This window comes from Colletotrichum scovillei (genome assembly GCF_011075155.1).
Source record: "Colletotrichum scovillei strain TJNH1 chromosome Unknown Contig00005, whole genome shotgun sequence".
NCBI classification, from domain to species: Eukaryota; Fungi; Ascomycota; class Sordariomycetes; order Glomerellales; family Glomerellaceae; genus Colletotrichum; species Colletotrichum scovillei.
The window spans coordinates 24620-44683 of NW_023336263.1; the positions used below are offsets into that span (position 1 = coordinate 24620).

The window sequence follows — 20064 nt, forward strand, 5'->3', positions numbered from 1 at the left end:
TATTTATGTCCCTGATGAGCCTTCAAGGCGAAACACTTCTGTCGTTCTTTCGAACCAGGACCGTGTCGGACTTTCTTGTTGCTCATCAGTTTTTATCTCCTCCCGTGGAATCCAATCACATCTAACCCTAACCCTAACCCTAACCCTTGCAAAGCAAGACCGCCGCTTGCATGCCAGGCAATCTGCAATTGTTAGTCGGACATTGCATGGCTATCATATGATAATTACTTACGTGACAGTGCATCAACCAGACACCGGGGTTATCGACTGAATCCTGGTAGTTAGATACTACTATATAACGGAGAACGAGTTTGGAATGCCTACTTTGGAAAGCAATGATTAGATACCCATTGACTGGAAGTAGTGCTACGTCACGCCGGGGCGGGTTATTGCGGTTAATGGTGTAGTTCTTTGGATCGAACTCGGTGGTTCCAGAATCGAGGATAACGAAATCGTGTCCATGTATGTGCATAGGATGTGCCACTGGTGCTTGCGTTTTATAGATTTTGTGAGTCGCATTGTCGACAGACTCTTGGAATTTTCCCTCGATGAGGAAGTACACCCAGCTGTTCTCCTTGTAGGACTGAAGATCCACAGGCTCATAGCCTTTGGGGAATTTGGGATTCTCCCAGCCTTGATCAGAGGCAATTTTGACGAGGCTCAGACTGGGCTGCGACCAGTCTAAATAAAGCGAAGAGTCTTTAAGAACCCACTTATGAAGTGTTGCATCTGGATCAAAGTCGTTGGGGAATCCGACCAGGTGCACCTTCAACGAATCCTTTTCGAAGCCTTCATTAGCTGCATTCTTCACCATCCGTGGAACTTTCGGTTTCAGGTCTTTGGGAGATTCATCGAGGCAGCCATAACAAACGTGACGGTCGTCTACCGGGGGCGTCCAAGGTAGTCTGGTTGAAGTGGGATCATAGCGGATAATGCCAAGATTCGATCGGGCACCCCCGACCTGACAGTCACGCGCATGGATCCAGAAGTCCGTCCGGGTATTCTTGCTTGCATTGGCGTTGATGATAATGTCGTAACGCTGGCCGATGGCAATGTTGATGATGGATGCTGTGTATGGTTCGATCGGGACAAAGTCCGTGCCCACAACCGTGAAATTGTGATGATCAATCCAGAAAGTCGTGTGGGTCGAGGTGCCGGTATTGACAAGGCTCATCTTGTAGGAACTCCCTCGCTTGAAGTTAAATGTCGTAATGTTGGATCCGCCAACGCACTTCGGGTCTGAGTTACAGCCCGCACCAACTGGGCAGCAGTAGTATCTACCATTACCGTTCATTAACATACTATCGGGAGCAGGAGGTCGACCTAAACCACTTGATTAGATTTGATTTTTTTGTGGTGGTGCAGACTTACCCATGTATTCGAGTTGCACCTGAGAGAATGCAGTTTTGTGGAAATTGTCAGTTATTAGTACGGGACCAAGATCTTCGTTGTAATTCATGCTCGTTGGCCCATTAATCTTCAACGCACCCACGAGTCCATCCGCATCTGGCCAGTCGTGTTAACATTACGTGCAGAGGGTGGCGGTAAACATTTGGGGTGACGAACATTGAAGACTAAAGTGGCCTAAGAAAGTCAACGATTGTTATGCAACTGACTGGGTTCTATACGCACTGTGATACCATGAAGTTCCGTATTGAGTGGCTCGCCAGACGTATGTTTTCTCTTCCCCGGGCTTCGATTGTCAGCTTCATGTCGGTGGAATATGGAGATGCAGGCTTACCGGGATTGGGCATTCTGTCACGCCCGATACTCCGTCCCTCCAGTTCGAGTTGCGCTGATGAATGCCATGCCAATGGACAGATGTTCCATTGTGATTCTTCAGCTTGTTCTTGATTGTGATTTCTAATTGAAGAAGTTAGCTACAGTACCTAGATCTGAGTGTTGAAATCGAACTCGACGGAGTCTAGGCCAAGGTAACGGAAGGCGGCGCCAGCAGACTTACTAAAAGTATCTCCCCAATTCCCCTCAAGCGTAGGACCAGGATAAGTCCCATTGAACAACATGCGTTGAACCAGGTATCCATCAGGAGCAATCTCATGATTGTCTACCTCCAAGTAGAACTAGGTCATTCATGATCAGTGACAAATATTGAGTTCTGGAATCAGTTTGAGACATCACTGACCTCTCTCTCTACTCCATCAGGCACATGCTTTTCGTAATCAGTGGTGATGTTGAATCCCTCAGACCAACATTCGCGATTGTTAGCGGTGTTACAAGACCCGGCGAAAGACAGGCCGCTAGATTCCTCCACTAATAGCTGTGTTGCCAGTCTGCCCTGGGCGGCGAATTCAGGGGTGAAGAAGAGGAACTCTGTGAGTCTTTTGAAAAACGTCATTATGAGAGGTGGGTCCGTCGGCCGGACGTTATCAAGTACATATAATGATCTCGTGAAGCAAACAAGATCAGAGGTGGAGGAAGTGCTTCATTTAAAGGGAAAAATCGGTTTCCAAGTTGAACTGTCCTAAACCTGGATTGCAAGTCGTGAAGCGCCCTGAGACAGCCAGTATGCAAGTACCAAGTATCCATGCTTGCAGTCACGCCATCCATGCAGCTGTCCTAACAGGTATGCTTGTCGATATTGAATTCTTGATGGAGACGGACCGAGTGACTCTTCCTTGGTAGATCTCTGCCTTGGCAGATCATTGCTAGCCAATGGACTTACGCTCTTAACCGTGGGGGTTGGCTAGTCTCGGTTATCATGGAATTGGCGACGGTAGCCACCGCATTCTGCCGCAGCAGGTTCATCCTCACATTCATGTGAGTCAAGCACTGCTTTCAGAGATCCCCTGGGAAACACAGACCCCGTGGCGTTTTGATGTACAAATACCTAAGATGACTATCAGAGAGTTAATTGGCGCCAACGTAAGACACATCAACACTTGTTAAGCTTGTACGTCGCCATCGGACTCGGCTGAATGTGCCAATATCAGTTTCGAGCCGTTACCGGAATTCAAAAAGCCTTGTCCTCAAAGTCTCATTCCGGGGTTCAGCCAATGTGACCTCCGTTGGAATGCATTTGCACTGGCGTTTGGGGGAGCTGAAGCGGGACGGTCCGAACCAGGGTTAGCTAGTCAGATTCCAAGACACACTATGTTCAGCCGCACGGAGCATGGCTGGCTGATTACGCCAGCTTGACACGGCCTTTCTCTCTAAGTAGTCACGAACTGGACCAAATGTCATGATGATGAGATGATCAAGTTTGCTGTTTTCATAGCCGTCAGGCAATCGCGGGTCGATGAAAACTTCCGAAATATGTCAACTTATGCCAGTTTGCAATCTTGGGAGCTAGGGAGTCAGAGGCCTCTAGCCAATTTCACTCCATTTATCGTAAGGAACCCAAGCATTTTAGTTGACACTCATGATAGGAATGTGAAATTCTCCGAGATAAGAAACCAGTAATTTGTGATCCCAGAATGCCGTAGGCAACGCCTAGATTGGTCGGGTCGCCGCCCTGTACGACCACTCCCCGTTATCACCCCCTTGCTAACATATAGGACCATGAGAAAATGGTGAGGAACTAAGAATGAGCCGCGGCTTCTACTTGCCGGAAGAAGAGACATAAAATGGCGGTTGGTTGATATGATGTTTTGCTTCAATAGGGGTCTCCAAACCTGAGCCTCAGATATCAGTAGTCGATAATCAAATTGTATATCCTATTCGCGAAAATACGCAGTGTCTAACTGAAAGCAGATTGATGCCTCCATCCCGAGGCATTCACCTCGCTTATCGACCACTTCTTTCGGAGCCCATGTGGCGCAATCCGTTCAGGCAGGCAGCAAGCGGCCGGCTAGAATGGCATGACAAGTATCAAACCCAAGCCAAAGTAAATTTGAGCGCGCACCTAGAGTACTCTTGTTCTAACTGCAAGTACGATTTGTCGCCGAGAATTTCTCAATCTCGTAAACGAGATCTAGACCACCTAGAAGTAAGCTGTGGATCAAGATCATGATTCCTAGCAGCTCGGCCAATTTCATGGCGTCGAAAGGCTTCATTGCTGAATGCCAAGCTAGTGATCTCGGCCCGTTCTAACAATTCCACAACCAAGAAAACTTTCCCTTTTACTTAAGTACCATGGCTAGTGGTACTAAAGCCACCTCAGAGATGGAGCCAATATAAAGACGAAGCTTCAACACACTGCCACGTTCAATTTGTAACTCCTCAAATTTGGAGAATCAGATACAACCCAAAACTTGCTGCTGTCGAGGACTATCCGGATACCAACTCGTAGGCATCAAAACTTCGCTTAGGCCCAACGTTATTTTCCAGCTAATGATCCATCTAGACGTACAATTGTTAGAGACCGTGTTGTAGATCTCGTTAATGATCTTCAGCAAGAATACCGAGATTGCGACGCGGGAAACAGCTACGGTGCACCACAGGGTTGGTACTGGAAAACGACGTTTGAACAGCTGTCGGATGACCACTGGGTTCTCAGTGTACGTATTCTTTATCATTTCAAGCGGATCTGAGTGTATAACTCTAAACATTTATCTAGTCGGTTGATCACACTGCCCAAAACCCGAGCGGGGCAGTCAAGACTCGCCTACACTTCTTCGCATCGCCATTCCGCATTATTGTAGGTCAGAATCCTTTCAAGAAGATGACAGTCTAACGTAGGTATACCAGGCAACACGACCGGGCCTCGAGCCGAGGGAGAAGATTCCCTCTTTTATAGCAGAGACCGGCATACAAGGAACATCAATCTCGGAAGAAGTGATTTGGCGAACCGCTGACCAAGCCTTTTCTTACAACGGCGATCCAGAGATTGATGCAATCAACAATGTCATCCTCAGAATGCATAAGCCGCCCCCGGCCCACTATCTTGGGTTTGGGGAACAGGGCGGAAAGACTGTACTGAAGAAGCCAACGTACATGAATTACTTCTGTGAGTCTTTAGCATCAAGCCTGGCTTCATTCCCCCTTACAGTCTATTAATCGTCCCAGGCTACGACAACTTTAATTACAGGAAGGTATACGGTCAGGGGGCTCTGGATGACAAAGAACCCTTGTAAGCGTTCACCTAGAGGATGTCTCGTACCCAGGCTGATTCCATAGATACCACTCGTCTCCGTTCTTCCTGGAAATGAATGGAACTCCCAACCATCGGAATGTTACCGGCTTGATGGTTGACAACTACTCACAGGTCGCCATTGATCTTGGTATGAATGAATCGAACACGATCGGCATCGCTACGCGATTTGGGACGTTTGATGCCTACATTATGACTGCGGACAACGTACCGAAAATGATCTGGTTGCTCAATCATCTGTGACCTTGCCGAATCTTTGCTGACAGCTACAGGCAATACACTTCGATTGTCGGGCGACCGAAGCTCAAGCCTCGCTTCATTTTAGGCCATCACCAAGGATGTATGCTGTGAAGCTGAACTCCTCCTCTCAGAAGCATGCTGATGATCTTAGGTTACGGATACAGTAAGAGCGCAACTGTTGAGGGCATCGTGGACGGATACCGCACCTCAGGAATTCCCCTAGATGGAATGCATCTAGATGTGGATTTTCAGGTAAGATCTCGACGACCGATTTTGATCAGGGCTAATAATCTTAGGATCGATACCGCACTTTCACCGCGAGTGAGTCAAATTTCGGCAACATCAGCGACTTCTTGAACGGCCTTAGGCAGAGGGGGGTAAAGTGCTGCACAAACATCACGCCTATCCTCAGTCTTCGAGAGTCAGACGCCGACCCATACATCAATTTACGTAACTTTTGGGATGAAGGTGATAAGCTAAATCCTGCCACCAAGTAAGGGACACTCATTCTGCTAGTTTTACCAGGCTGACGGATCATTCGCAGTCTTTTGGTTAGCGACAATAGGTATCTGAAGGGTCTTCCCAATAACCAGCCGCGCGGATGGCGATATGATGGCGGTTGATTTGCAGTGCCGACACAGCTCGATCCAGCCAACCCCGACATACAGAAGATCTACACAAATTCTGTTGATGCGCCCAACAATGGACTTCTTGACAACTACAACTTTAACGAGAATTATAATAGCGGGTACCCTTTCCACGGAGGCGTTAGCTACGGCACATTTCCTGGAACCAATACCAACCTTGGAACCGTGAGTCAATCTCTACAGATTCTGAAGTCAAAACTGATTCGTGGAGCCCGGCTATTATCCTGACCTGAACCGTGCCGTTGCACGCGAGAGATGGGGAGAGCAGTAAGTCAAACCCCCCACTTCCTGGCACCCCCCTGTTTCTGGCACCCACAAAAACGATGGGATCACAACCCAACCTCCTCATTACTATTAACTATTGATCCTCAACCACACCCACTACAATACAACTGCCAGCCTCACTAGGGCATTCAGAGTCGCTGGATTCAGCCGTAATAACCTCCTTTTCACCCGCTTCGATTTGAGCCCGATGGATATCCCTGATGTTCGCAAACTTCGTGTTGGGATCGATCTGAACAGTCTTCCTCTTCCTAACTGCAGCGTTGGTAACAGGCCTCAGGTGAGCCAGCTGCTGCTGGGCAACCCAGTTGCCAGGCCTGCTCTGTGAAGCCTTTTCACCTTCCTGAACAGCAGCCGTTGAGTGCTGGTATCATTGTCGAGTTGGGTGTATAAGTGCAGTTGACCGCTGAGCTCTGCCAGCTTCCTGGGTGTCGACCAGACCACTGCAGAGGAAGCAGAATCCATGGCTCAACAGGGTAGTTTGTTGACCATTATGGCATCGCTTTTTGCCCCGACTGGTTGGTTTGGGTGTGGTGGGCTTAGCAGAAGGCTCAGGTAATACCATAGGGTTCATCAGGGCTTAACCATCGCTACAGGGTGTAGACCAGTCCACTTCAACCACTTCTGATGTTCGAGACTGATAGACCAGCAAGTCGAGCCTTCTGGTAACAGTCCAGGAAGTTCCTTTTACCTATAATGGTAGAGTCGTTCCATTGAGACAAGTAACCGAGCTCCTTCCGATAGGCTGACTTAACAGGGCTGAAGACAGACTGGTCAAGTGGCTGGAGGACATGAGAGGAGTGTGGTGGTAAGAACAGTAAATGGATATTGTTAATATAGCAATTCCATGAAGTCTGTCGTCGTATGACTCCCATGCCCATCCACAATCAACAGTCGAGCCTCGCCCTCAGCCTCGGGCATAGTCTGTGGGATAAACACCTTCTCTAACCATTCAATGGCAGTTAAGTCTGTAGTCCAGCCATTATCTGTTGCTGTAAACTCCCACCCATCGTATGGAACCAGATGTAATGGAAACCACTGTTGTTGGACCGTCTTCCCTTGAAAATGATAAGAGGACAAGTGCCCTACCCAAGGCTGAGATACACTCAATGATAGAGACCCATGCCCTCGACCCAGGTTGTTTCTTGCGAACAGACGTCGTCTCAGCCATGCCCAGCACTAACCCATTAGCTCCCTGACCCTCGAGGATGCCAGTCTCATCCATATTATATCTGTTGGCTGGTTTGATGTCCTTGATCTCAGGGATAGCAAGGAACTTAAACCAGTTCCTAATGACCTCAGTAGATGCCCCATTAACGCGTCTAGAATCGATGGAACGACTTCTCTGAACCTTAATGATAGGGTTCCTTCTCACGAAGGCATAGATCCAGCCTTTTATAGATCCAGCCTTTTCCTGGTATCCCCAGCAGCAGCCAGAACTCGCTCTGCGAATTCCTTCACCTGTTGGTGCGTTGGTGCGAGGCCCAGCGAAGCCTGAATGCGAACCCATTGTGCCAGCTACTCTCCTGGTCAGGAGACAGCCTCTGCCAGTCAGCAAAAGCCACTTTCCTAGTCTGACCACCTTGGAGACGTAGTTGAGGGTTGATCGTGGTATCCCATACTCCAATGAGGCTCTTTGACTCTTGCCGTTTGAGATGTCCTCGAGAGCCTGACGAAGCTGATCTTCGGTATATTGAGGCATTAGATATAGAAGAAGGTATGTGCAAAAAATGAGCCCATTTGGACTCGAATTGAAAATGTTGTGATAAAAGGAGGTTGGGGGTGGGCATTGCGTTGTGGTGGATTTTCGCGTTTTTGTGGGTGCCAGAAACAGGGGGGTGCCGGGAAGTGGGGGGTTTGACTTACCAGTATCTTTTCGACAACGGCCTGGAGTTCGTCTGGCAAGACATGACAACCCCTGCCGTTGCAGAGATCTACGGCGACATGCTTGGGTCAGTAAACCTTGTCTTCCAGAGTCAACAATCGCTTACAAAGTTACAGCTTCCCATCCCGTCTTCTCATGTCCGATGACACTCCCAACCAAGATCCGAAAGTTAAGCCATCAACGAAGACTGCTATTGAGCTTTGGGGTCTTTACTCGTACAACTTGCACAAAGCAACGTACAATGGGCTGAATAAGCTTAAAGGAAGAGAGAACAAGCGCAACTTTGTTATCGGCCGTGGAAGCCTTACTGGCATGCACAGATTCGCCGGCCTTTGGACTGGCGACAACGGCAGTTCTTGGGATTTCTGGAGAATATCGGTTGCGCAGGTCATTGCTCTGGGGTACAGTGGCATGACAATTGCAGGAGTTGACATGGGAGGCTTCACCCCTGATCCAGACAAGAGGCTCAACCCCCCGCAGTGGTGTGATCCAGAGCTGCTGATTCACTGGTACACTGGGGCATTTTTGCTGCCTTGGTACCGAAACCATTACATCCAGCATTTCGGCGGCAAGAATTTCCAGGTATTTATGGCCACGACGAAGCTTAATATACTTTACTTACATTGATCATCACCCAGGAACCGTGGCAGTACACATACGCTTTTCAAAATTACCCGCAGGCTCTTCAGGGGTCCGGTCAAGATGTGTATAACCTCTACATGTCAGTCGAGCCGATCTGCCGCTACTACGTCCAACTCCGATATTCGCTGATGCAGGTACTTTACGATACTATGTTTGCGAACCTGATCAACGGTTTACCCATTGCCCGCGCCATGGTAAGCCATATGTCCTTGCTACGCTCTTCGAATGAGGTTGTTCACTAAAGCAATTAGCTTATTACCGATCCGGAAGACACAACGCTATTCAATGCAAATGATGATTTCATCGACAATCAATATCTTCTTGGCCATAACATCTTGGTTTGCCCCGTCCTGAATCCAGGTGTTAACTACAGGCCAGTTTATCTGCCCGGTTCTGATCAGTGGTACCCACTGAACCTTCGCATCGACGTCCAGAACCAAGGAAAAGATCCGCAGCGGGTCAAGCATGCTGCTGATTTGGAGCAATCCGTACCTGGTGGTACCACGATCAGTTATGGGTGTTACATACCTAATGCCGGGTTTCAACCCGAGCAGATACCCTTTGTCACACCAGTATATGTCCGAGCCGGCAAGTAATTGAAGCACTCCTCAAACATGACTAAGTCTGACCATCACAGGGGCCATCGTCCCGCAACTTTATTACCGCCAGTTTGTAAATGAAGGCGGTGTGAACACGCCTACAATTCACATCTACCCTAATGTACCGGGGCGAAAGCCAACGGCAAGTGGCCTTCTACAACTTGGGTAAAGAACTTAAACTGATAGGTGTGACGTTTAAGCATTACTCCATGTACTTGGATGACGGCGTTAGCCGGGACAGTGCGCCGGCCGATCTACCTCAACACAGATATTCTCGTGCTGCCACCTCTACTACGAGTGAGGCCAAGAGCTACTTCCGCGAAGTCAAGATTCATCAGGTTTGTCCGGTCCATTGAACCTCATTGTCATCGTATATATCTAATACCGGGCTTAGGAGTATGACGGTGCGTTGCGCATTGTCAAGCTCTCTCATCCTTGGAACCTTTTCAACGCGTCTCATCTTATTGGTGACACGTATCAACTCGCCCTCTGGACCGAAAAGTGCACAGCACCAAGCGCTTCCGGTGATGTCAGTGTCTCGTTTCAAGACCAAGACGGAAACTCCATTACCAATTCTGGTTTGACATACGAATACACCCCAAGCCGAGGTGTTTTGACGGTTTATGTGCCGGTAGCTCTGGTACCCGATCTTCAGAACCAGCTACCTGGGTTGGTTTCCCCTGAGGACCACTTCGTCTCTATCAGAGTTTCTGGGCTTCCTTAGGTTGGTCACTTGATGAAGTATTCCAGAAACAAATGGGCGTGGTTCTTGGGCTCAGCATTGCATTGCTACTCAATGTTCGTCTTTCTTGTAAGGGTCTAGGTTATCGATATTGGAGAAATTGTATGGTTGCGAATCAACCAGGAATTAATAGTACTGCAGAAGAATGTATAGATTCAAACTTTCTTTCATCACTTTCATTAAATCTTCTACTCAGATATTCAGTACAGATAAGATACGACAGGGCGGGAAAAATCTCAAGTACATCTCAGCTTCAAAGTTTGGCATGAAACATTGACAGTGCCTTTCTACCTAACCAGCAAGACTTATCACGTAAGAAGTACTCATGTTACAATTCTCTGATGACTTACTGAATGCTACTTATCTGCGTAAACCGTGATTTCACCTTAGAAGGTTGACCCTTGAACAAGGTGAATTTTTCAGAAAAGCACATGATCAGATGCCTATCAAGTCACAACACTGTGCTCAGAGTCTTAGCCAGGGAGGTGATTTCCCATCAATAGTATGTTGTCTTGATAAATACATGAGTATAAACTAGATTCAGTACAACAAGAGGGATATTCAATAGAGTTAGTACAAAATGCATGGGGTGCATCTAGTCAATAGAACTTCTCCGTGTATAATGTTTATGGCACATACCTAGGTGAGTCGGGGTCTGCACAAACGGTGAGCCCTGTTCCGCATATGATCCACAGAGTCACAGCTGAGTTTGTTAATTCGTCATCGAATTTATAATGCACATTCTGTAAATACAGCCTCAAACGTAAGGACATACTGGCCCCTCTAGTAGATATATGACCTCCTAATATAATGAAAAAAGTGTAGCATGCGCGTATACTGGCACGCAACGCCGATGCTTCCCTTTTGCTAAAGACCCGCAAGAGAGCTATGGCTCTCCAGACTCGGAATCCCAATAAGACTCCTCACTTACTTAGGTAGCCAAGTAGCTACGGTGGCAAATCTCAGCCTGTGGGTTCTTTGCGCTTTGTGACCACAGAATCACCAGGTTCTTGGTGCTGTCATATCCAAATCCTCGAACATGGAGAGCTGCCTCTGAATGCGCTCTTCATCGGGGTGCGCTAGACAATCCCATGCTGCAGCTGCACCGAGGTATGATGAAATCAATTGTTCCATAGAGGCTTGTTCGTTTTGGCTCCCGGCGCTCGGTGCATCTTCATGAACTGGCAGCTCGGTGTCAGCAGCAGACCTTCCCAAGGAGGACCCTAGAATCCGTCTGATGCGCTTCATGTAGTCTGGCTCTTCTGGCCTTAATCCCTGTCGAGATGAAAGATAGTCATCCCGTTTCTTCCACGCCTTCGTCGTAAACTTGGCGAGAGCGATGTTATACTCCTGGGAAGGGTCCAAAAACTCGGGATGGAACTCATAAATAGACGGCACTAGCTGCCAGGCCCGCTCGACTATAGCCCCTGTCATTCGCTGGCTAAGCTGGCCGATCATGAAAATTACTACGTCATACTGAAATAGCAACTTGAGAAACCAGTGGAACTCCGGGTGTCTATTCGACCTATAGGCGTTGATGTTCTGCTCGGTGGTCATAACGGACCATTTGAATAGGTTATCTTTGGGTGTCATGATCTCCGATCCCCATTCTGGTTGTTCTTGGGGAGGGCGACTCGTTTCCTGGACTTTTTGAAGTATTAGAGACTTCAAAAGGCTGGCCAACTCGTGGACAGGACCAGCCGTAGGATCGGAGTTCTTATCGATCACAGCATTGAGCCGACCCTCGAGATTCTTGATAAAGGCGCTAATTTGTGCCGACTGAACTTTGCTTCTTCTTCCTGAGCTCAGGGTGCTTAATTCGTTATAGAGCATTAACGATTCGATGTCTTGTTGCTGCTGGATGCAAAAGCCAACTTGATACACCAAGAGTGGAATTATCATGTCTGTCGGGCCTTCGCGATTCTGATATCGCTCCGTTGCACCCGCATGTAAGTCCGCGTCATTTAGGTTCTTGGGAAGTTTACAATCGCTAGGTCGCGGAAGTAGTGACTGGCTCAGCCCTGATATCATGGAGAATTTCGAGTCCAACATGAAAATCTGCCACCAAATCCGCCGCCTCATCTCGGTTTCAAAAGGTGAAAGACCGAGAAGCTCCCCATCTCTGTGGAGGCCCATTTTCTGGGCGATTCGTACACAGATACCATTCAAAATCCAAGCTCCATGGATGTTGCACCTGCCCTGTATCGACATCTTAGACATGATTAGCAAAACAGACAGCAAAGATCAACACTAAATGGCCTTACAATGTGCAAAACTAATGCCTGGAGTGTTGTCAGATCGTGAGATTTGAGAAATTGCGCCTGTAGCAGACTCGCTCGTACACCAGATGAAAACCGCCAAAACGCAGCTTTGCATGTGGAGCCTAGCATTGTGAGGCACTCGTCATCAGTCATGGAGACGATGGACATGCTGTATATGGCGAAGAGAAGGGCGTCAATGTTGTGTGGCAAGGTCCCTGGGCCAGCGGCAGCTTCTGCCACGGACTGCTGCAAGGTGGGGGGGTGTATGATTTTCGTAAGAGAATTAACTCTCTCGAGAAAGATCTGCCATAAGCCGAAAATCTGGCCGGCGCTTGGATAAAGATCATGAGGTTTCCCCGACGGCAAGTTGCCGCCGACAAGGAGATATTCGCTGTAATCGGGCATTGAAGCTCCGGGGTCCCAGTCGGACGGTTCCGCCTCAGCGATGTCCTCTTCGTAATCCACAAGTTTTCTCATCCCACGTAGCTTAATGTGTTGTTTTCTTAGCAAGAAGCGCAGCTAGGCGACGGATGTTTCACAAGTCGTACCTCTTCATATACGGTGGCCCATAGGAAGTTGTCCGTGAAGCGCACAGTACCACCTTCCGTCACAAGCTTGCCAGCGGGTTTCCAGTTGATTTCGTGATTTTCATACTGGGGGATGCTGGAAGACTGTGGCGGAGCGACTGTACCGTTATCTTCTAGCGGCTCATTGCTTGCAGCTGCATATCGGGCCAAAAGCTCCTCGCAACGAGCAAGTCTAGCTTGCAGCTCCGCATTAGGACGTCTACGCTTTCGCACCGGTGCCGGAATGCTAGGACTACATGTCGTATGAGACTAGGTAGGAGAATATAAACGTCAGCAATAGTTCAAGAGCAAGTAAGGAAGAATAACAACAAAAGAGGTGCGTGGTCCGATAGATAGGCGGAAGCTCTAGCTCCGCCGCTTCGGAGACAGAGATCCATAACATTACAATATGTTGCCGACGTTTCCGAAAACAGACCTTGACACAATTTGCGCACGGGTATTTCCGATCACACTTGATCTTTCGACGTTGGCATAGCATGCAAGCTAGAGGCCGAGGCTGCTTTGCAGAGGACCTGCTCGGAGGAGGAGCTGACATCTCGCGAAACGAGTGAGCTGACGAAATACGCGAAATATGTAGCAGGAAAATTGAAAGACATGCGGAATGTCCCGTTGTGAGCGCTTTTCAGAACCTCTTTCAGAAGTTGATGCGTCTATCCATCACACTGCAGCATAACTATTGGTGGCGTCAATATGAGTGGGAAGTTGAGAAGACTCTCGTGGTGAGACGCCAGTCGAAAAGGGTGACGAAGTTTAAATCGAGGGCAATGCCCAGGAACAGAGCGGCTTGCTCGGCTGCAGCGCCCCTGCAGCTATGATTAACATTAACACGTATCCGTAAAGCGTCGAAGACCTCCAGCTAAGCTGCCACCAGGTAATGCTACCAAATTGTGCCTAGGCTTGGTCAAGAGACCCATCTAGAAGGAGCACGTCCCCTTTAGGCGAGATATTCCTAAAGAGACCTAATTCGTAACCCATCAAGTGAAACAAGCCACCCAGCGTGCTATCCACCCAGGCCTCTGCGAAAAGTTTCGCGCAGTGTCTCGTGTAGCAAGCAAAAGCCAGCAAATTCAATGGCAATGTTCCACGGTGTGCGTTAGAAATTCTATGAATCAAAGCGTTCTACTAAATGTTGCTCCTGACGCAAAATTCCACACATGGCTGGTGCAATGAGGTGAAGGTGTCCGATATCATGCATCTCAGCTAGAAGTTGGAGGTAGCTTGCTAAACATATCGTGTTCTGAAATCGTGGTGCGTTAAGTTAGGATGTGCAAGCTAGCCTAGGGTAGCGTTAGGATACTCTACATTACCTGTATGTGACTCTTGTTGGCCGTTGATACCAAGTAGAGTATCCGTATCCACTCCATACCCAGTAGAGCCGTGGAGCGAGGCAAGATTAGCCGCTGGAAGATGCCGAGCCAGTAGTGGTAAGTTTCTTCGGAGTCAAAGTCGTATGTGCAAGTCTTCAATCGGGCCAACTGGATCTATAACTGTCTTGTCTTCGTCTCAAAACAGCAGTCAGGCTGGCAAGAGTCACGTTGAATCAGAGCGCTCCAAACGACAGAAAAGAATAACCTTTGCAGAATAAGCTTTGAATCTTCTTTCGGCCCGAGCCTTTGAGCCAAGATTTCCAACGCCGTACGAAATCTCAAGTGCTTCTTGAAGAACCTTGCAATGGGAGTTTTAATTAAATATAAGGTCCAAGATCAATGTGTCCGTCGCCATCGAGGAGTTGGAACAAGTTCAGATCCCCAAACCCATGATCCATCTCGTTTCTTCCATCAAGCATAGATAGATCCGGCGTTCTGGGTAAGGAGGATGAAAGGTTCAAAAATGACGCGTCCACGTCCACAAAAGATGGCGAACCAAGTCCAAGAAAGCCAGAGCCAGAGTTATGTGTCTTCGACACGAGGCTTCGATCCGTGCTTGTATTCGGACTGGCCTCAGTAGCTGAAGCTTGGATGTTGTGGATGCTCTCAGTGCTTTCTCGTGGGACAAGCCCGAAAAGCTGTGATGAGCTTTCAGTACGCTGAATACGCTCTCTGAGTTCCTTCTTTTCAAGATACTCAAGAGCAGCGTTGAGTAATGACTTTGCAATCTGCGAGTACTGTGAGGCGTGGGCATCGATTTTCGCAAAATGTTCTAGAACCAATATGGAATTTCGCGTGTACTTTTCCAAAATGCGGCCAAACGATCCGAGGAGGCCCACGCCCAAGATGAGAGATGAAGCAAATAACCAAGAGCTACAGAAATGAATAAGCCAGGTTCGAAAATACTGCGTCGGTATGATCACTCACACGACTAAAGGCATGTGCCCTATTAGAACCCCTTTCTCGACTAGGCCGACTAAAATGTCGACCATGAAGCTTGCGGCATCGATACACGCATCAGCAAGTTTCGACTTGCCAGAGGTCAGACCCGAAGTTGTCGTTTGTGTCTCGGCCACCCCGTCGGCCAGTCGCTTGTGCAATTCATACATTAGGAAAGGCCGTGAGACCAAGATTACCGCTATATACCATCAGTATCATCTCTTTGGCTCGTAGTCCCGAACGGAAAGTCGCCAGGGAAACTGACCGTAGTAGTAGGAACAAAGGACCTGACATGCTCCTGTCACCTTGCTTGCTTCTTGGTCAGATCGAGTATCGGAAACAGTGTCCTTTAGCCTCTGTAACCACCGAATTGACCAGTCTCGTAGCTGTCGTGAGATACCCTCGGTTAATTGATACGAAACCTTCCTTCTCGAGTACACCTCTACGACGATGCCTTCAGTGATCAAGAATATTTGCGCTGAGGCATTGAGTAGATCGAAGATTTCTTGTCCCTCATCGTCCAACTCCCTGTAGGGTACAGTGCAATCCACGTCAGATGTTGCAGGTGGCCGGCCCATTGATGTACTTAAGAAGAGATCCAGGACACGCAGGCTCTTCCACAGACGATCCCTACCAAGTATTAGTATAAGCAGTCTGTGTTGGTAACAGAGTAACCATGGGGGTTTGTACCGCTGTCTATGGACGTCTGCACCAAAACGAGAGTTGATTTCTGTGCGGTGGATCCCAATCGAGTAAGCTGCTCTCACTGCGATGCCTGCAAGTTTGCCCTGTGGTTAGTATGAACCACCCCAAGTACTTTTATGACTGATAGTTCTCCCGGTGACATACCGAAGAATAGGAATGCCCCATTCATTTGGCATGAACCGAGCATATAGACAGTAACTAGAATGAACGTCTGAATGGTTGGGACATTGATATTCCCGCTGAGGTTTGCAAGGGCGATATTGCGCGCATGTTCAAAGTAGGAAGATGCAAGGTCTTCCTCGGAAGACTGGTAGCCTATGGCAAGAACGAGGTAGAAAGTTGCGGAAACTGCGTCTTGTAGTCTATGGTTCTGACGAGCCCAAGACTTGATTTCGCTGACGAGTTGCGCATGTCCAAACAGATCAACTAGACCACTGGTCTGTGAGATCACGTATGATTGGTTATCAAAGTTGAGCACTCTGTAGCAAAACAAGGAGGAGGTCTCACCACTTCATGGTACCTTACAACGGCACCCGATATTGTCGTAAGTTGGAGAGTGGGCTCGTCGTTTCTGGAATGATGAACCGGCGGTCGGAAAGGTGGATTTTCGGTTTGGTGCGCAAAGACTTGCGGATCGACGCGTGTGTTGACCAATTGCCGAACAGTTTGGAAGAATGACAACGGCGCACAATCTCCAATGAAGACTTGATGACATACAACACATCAGTTAGGGAATTAGGTATGTATCTTTCTGGGATGGACGTACTTATTTTCCCCTGAGCGTCGCACAAAAGACGTGCTTCTCGGGGGACTTCTGTCTCTTCTTCGGCAAGGGCCTCGTGCGAGGTGACTGATTGCCGGGTCTCGGACTGAACATCTGGGCCATTGTGCACAGACGGAGACGGCGTTCTAAGAAGGGGCGCCGGAGCTCTTCGCCTCTGTTGCGGAGAGTATCGACACGCAGAAGGACGCTGCCGTCTCAAGCAGTAGCTGCATGGCAACTTGCCATCGCATTTGACTAGTACATTGAAGAGTCAAAATAGAATTCAGATAATAATCCACGAACCACAGCATGCGAGTGCGCGCTGGGACTGTTTGTGGGCCGGGAGCACGCACATTCAGTTGCCTACATGCAGGAGACAAAACAATGCTCAAATTCAAAAACAAACTGGCTTGTGAGAGACATTCGGAGACGGAATAGGAATTGTACCTTTGCGGGCCTTGCAGCTGTCGCAGGCGTTGGCGACTCTTGTGCGGACATAGGCGTGTGGCGATGATTCTTGCCCCGAAACATCTTCCATAGTGTTACAGCCGTAATTACTTCGCTGTTGTGCAGACAGACATGCGGAAGAGCAAAGATCGGGACACGGAGGGAGGAAACCAGCCAGTGCCGGTGTGGAAGTTTTCCGAGGGCGGAATTTGCTCGACGCTAGCCGTGGTTGGGTAAAGTTCTGTCAGTGCACATGATACAGTACTTCCGATCATATACACGTTGACGGATGCACGGTGTGATCACGATCTGTTGGAGCCGCTCCTGGCCACCCCAGAGCCATTTCCAACGTCCAGGAGCCTTAGTGTACTTGACCTGGTGCCGTCATCACATTTCCGACCCTAGGAGGATATCGTACACAGCAAGTTGGAAACTACCCTAATCACCACTCTGCAGTGGAGCAGGCGTGACTTGTAGTACGATGACGTACATACCTGCCTATATACAGAGTGCTTTCTTTTCACTGCTTGGCTCCGAATTAGTCGAAATCCTCAGATTTCGGAATATCCTGTTAGAATTGGCAGTATTCTTCCTCCGTTCAGTCATGATTAGTTATTCCTGGTGAAATATCCTTTACCTGGCCATTCTCTCTACTTTCCCCCTACGATGGTTCAGTGCTATTCCTCCGCAAATAGTGTGGAGTTTAGGGAAGTCCAAGGCATGAGAGATATCAGACTGCGGTACGCGGCAGCTTGGTATGATAGCCAAATGAAAGTTCTAGTCAAGGCTGGGCATCTTCTACCCACATCCTACCATTATCAGATGAAGGCAGGACGCAAGCCTGGCTTGACTATTTCGATCACAGAAGCACGTCTAAGGAAAAGCAGACTTCAACCGGCATTTTCGGAAGTAACAGAAGTAAATGTATGTCAACATCAGGAAACTCGTCGCCGCTGCGGAGGCTAGTGTGTTCTATTCGCTCAGCTGCGATGCGATCCGAGATCCGAACTCACTCTTCCGCTCCCGTCACCGGAGAGGGGCCCCCAAAAGTCACACAGATGGGACTTTCCCAATTTGTGGACCCGGCTTCATGTGAATGGAGCATTGAGGTTACATGCGGAAGTTTGACTCTTCAATCCCCTTGCATTAGTCTAGCACTGAATTATGTAATTTCGCTCCTTTTCGGTGGCTCTACTGTTATGGATATCATGGATCGACGCATCAAATGATCATCTCCGCGCTGCTCTCTCTAACTGTCCCGCCTGCAGAGTTTCGTCTCTTGTTTGCTTCAGGAATGGCATCAACGCTGTTCCGCCTGTCCCCGTGAGCTGCTCGTCCTTTACTGAAGACGCGCTTGCCAAGTCTACTTTCACACCACTGTGCATCTTCTTCGAAGGAAGCACGATGTAGCGGGTAACAATCTGCAAATGCTTGTTCCGAAACTCCGTCATCGTTCGAATTGCTGCTTGATATGCATTGCAGAAGTCTTGCTGTTCGACAGTTGAAACCGGTAGTTTTGCAAGCTCTCGGATGCTGCCCATGCGGGCAACGTGTTCGAGGAAACGTTTGTGTGGCCCTGGCATGTAACTGCGTACTTCCTCGTGAAAAGCAGGCATTCGTGTTTGGCTGGTGTTGGTCTTGCTTGCATGTGGGTTGCTATTGCCCTCTGACGTGTGCTCAACCCCCAGAACAATGTCGAGGAATTGGATAAGAGAGCTTTGTCCGTTGCTTCCCCCACGAAGTTGTTGCCAACTACCCTGGCCATTGCCTTCGTCGTAAAAGACACCTTTAGGTAGGCCTGCTGCTGCCATGTTTTTACTTCCGGCCAGAAATGGACGAATCTCGTAGAAGAATACCATCGGGTCGCAGTTCTCATACATCCGTTCCAACAAAGCCCCGATCTGTCGAATATTGCCAGACAGTGCTTCTAGTGCCCGCGTGATTGTGTCGTAGTGCCTTGTCTTGATGGACTCCAAAGCATTCAGCATGTCGGTCATGATTCGAGCGCCTTGGGCTTCCATGGCCACTGAGACTAAGTAAAACCAAGCTTCGTCCTTTGTGCCAGTAAAAGTGTGTAGAGACTCAAGAGAGTCTAGATCAGTGAAATCGTTCGTAGTCGATAGGAAGTTCCACAAGTTCAAGCCTGCGTAGGTCGCGACAGGCGGAACCTCGAGATGCTCGGAGACGCGTAGGAGAGGGACAGCTACTGCTGGAGGCAAGATCTTCAACTCATGTTAGAAAGCCCTTGGTAAACTTAGACGGGGTACCGACCTGTTCTGCCTGCTCTCCGCCCCAGATGTAGGCATGCGCCAGAAAGATCAAAATCACATAAGCTCTTCTCCACTCAGATTGACTGCGTAGCTTGTTCGTCGATAAGAGAGGAAGACCTTTGACGTCTTGTCGTAGCTTGCCTGCTTTGAGAAGCTCCGGGAGATGATGAACAATCGTTTCCCATGGTGAGTAGTAAGGATCCGAAAGAACTTTGACCGGTGCATCGGCCGGCAGGAAACCGTTCTGTGTGATGGCGTACTTCTTCATCAAGGCAAGAACATCTGTCTGTGCCTGTTCTGCGAACATAGGAAGCGCGTGAGGAGACATATTAACGGAGTTCAGACGTCAATAACACAAAGAAAGAGGCGTACTATGATGAAGTCGATACGCGGAGAGAAGAGGGTTAGAAGAGATTGATTGAGTTGATATGTGCATGGAACAAAAACAGTTCAATGCGAGTCAGGGTGTGGTAAGATGAAGAAGTAGCTCTCCAACTGCCTATCTCAACTCCCCTGTCTCCGTGTTACTTGCCAACCTGTATCCGTACCTACTCGGTATTCCGTATGCATCTTGCACTGACACGTTTGTCATCCGATGGTATAAGTGGACCAAGCCGAAACCCGTCGCTTATATGCGG

At 48.6% G+C, this 20064-nt stretch overlaps 5 protein-coding genes across 5 annotated transcripts; 1 reads left to right on the forward strand and 4 right to left on the reverse strand.

Annotated features, from left to right (window-relative positions):
* Positions 1-92: 92 nt before the first annotated feature.
* Positions 93-2356, reverse strand: HER10_EVM0002685 (Laccase-2; the record flags this gene model as incomplete). Its single annotated transcript, XM_035472387.1, has 9 exons — positions 93-182; positions 233-267; positions 325-1323; positions 1372-1506; positions 1567-1584; positions 1633-1693; positions 1742-1863; positions 1964-2081; positions 2144-2356. 9 exons carry the CDS (start codon positions 2354-2356, stop codon positions 93-95), a joined length of 1791 nt encoding a protein of 596 aa, XP_035333805.1.
* Positions 2357-2526: 170 nt separating this feature from the next.
* On the forward strand, positions 2527-10316 carry HER10_EVM0008029 (uncharacterized protein; the record flags this gene model as incomplete). The annotated part of the gene is made up of 17 exons (XM_035477566.1): positions 2527-2639; positions 2709-2883; positions 2909-3083; positions 4288-4457; positions 4517-4597; positions 4648-4906; positions 4966-5029; positions 5077-5274; positions 5323-5390; positions 5442-5542; positions 5587-5783; positions 5835-5908; positions 5942-6102; positions 6149-6204; positions 8221-8686; positions 8743-8940; positions 8998-10316. The coding sequence occupies 17 exons, from the start codon at positions 2527-2529 to the stop codon at positions 9340-9342; spliced, it is 2901 nt and encodes a 966-aa protein (XP_035334159.1). The 3' UTR covers positions 9343-10316.
* Positions 10317-11057: 741 nt separating this feature from the next.
* HER10_EVM0013352 (C6 zinc finger protein) lies at positions 11058-13470 on the reverse strand (the record flags this gene model as incomplete). Its single annotated transcript, XM_035482714.1, has 4 exons — positions 11058-12298; positions 12352-12834; positions 12897-13184; positions 13351-13470. 4 exons carry the CDS (start codon positions 13468-13470, stop codon positions 11087-11089), a joined length of 2103 nt encoding a protein of 700 aa, XP_035334537.1. The 3' UTR covers positions 11058-11086.
* Positions 13471-14619: 1149 nt separating this feature from the next.
* HER10_EVM0008729 (fungal specific transcription factor domain-containing protein) lies at positions 14620-16459 on the reverse strand (the record flags this gene model as incomplete). Its single annotated transcript, XM_035478239.1, has 5 exons — positions 16091-16459; positions 15932-16016; positions 15507-15871; positions 15230-15440; positions 14620-15175 (listed from the first exon to the last, which is right to left on the reverse strand). Exons 1-5 carry the CDS (start codon positions 16131-16133, stop codon positions 14620-14622), a joined length of 1260 nt encoding a protein of 419 aa, XP_035334214.1. The 5' UTR covers positions 16134-16459.
* Positions 16460-18295: 1836 nt separating this feature from the next.
* HER10_EVM0004704 (indoleamine 2,3-dioxygenase) lies at positions 18296-19916 on the reverse strand. Its single transcript, XM_035474338.1, has 2 exons — positions 19428-19916; positions 18296-19378 (listed from the first exon to the last, which is right to left on the reverse strand). Exons 1-2 carry the CDS (start codon positions 19752-19754, stop codon positions 18386-18388), a joined length of 1320 nt encoding a protein of 439 aa, XP_035333945.1. The 5' UTR covers positions 19755-19916; the 3' UTR covers positions 18296-18385.
* Between the last annotated feature and the right edge of the window lie 148 nt (positions 19917-20064).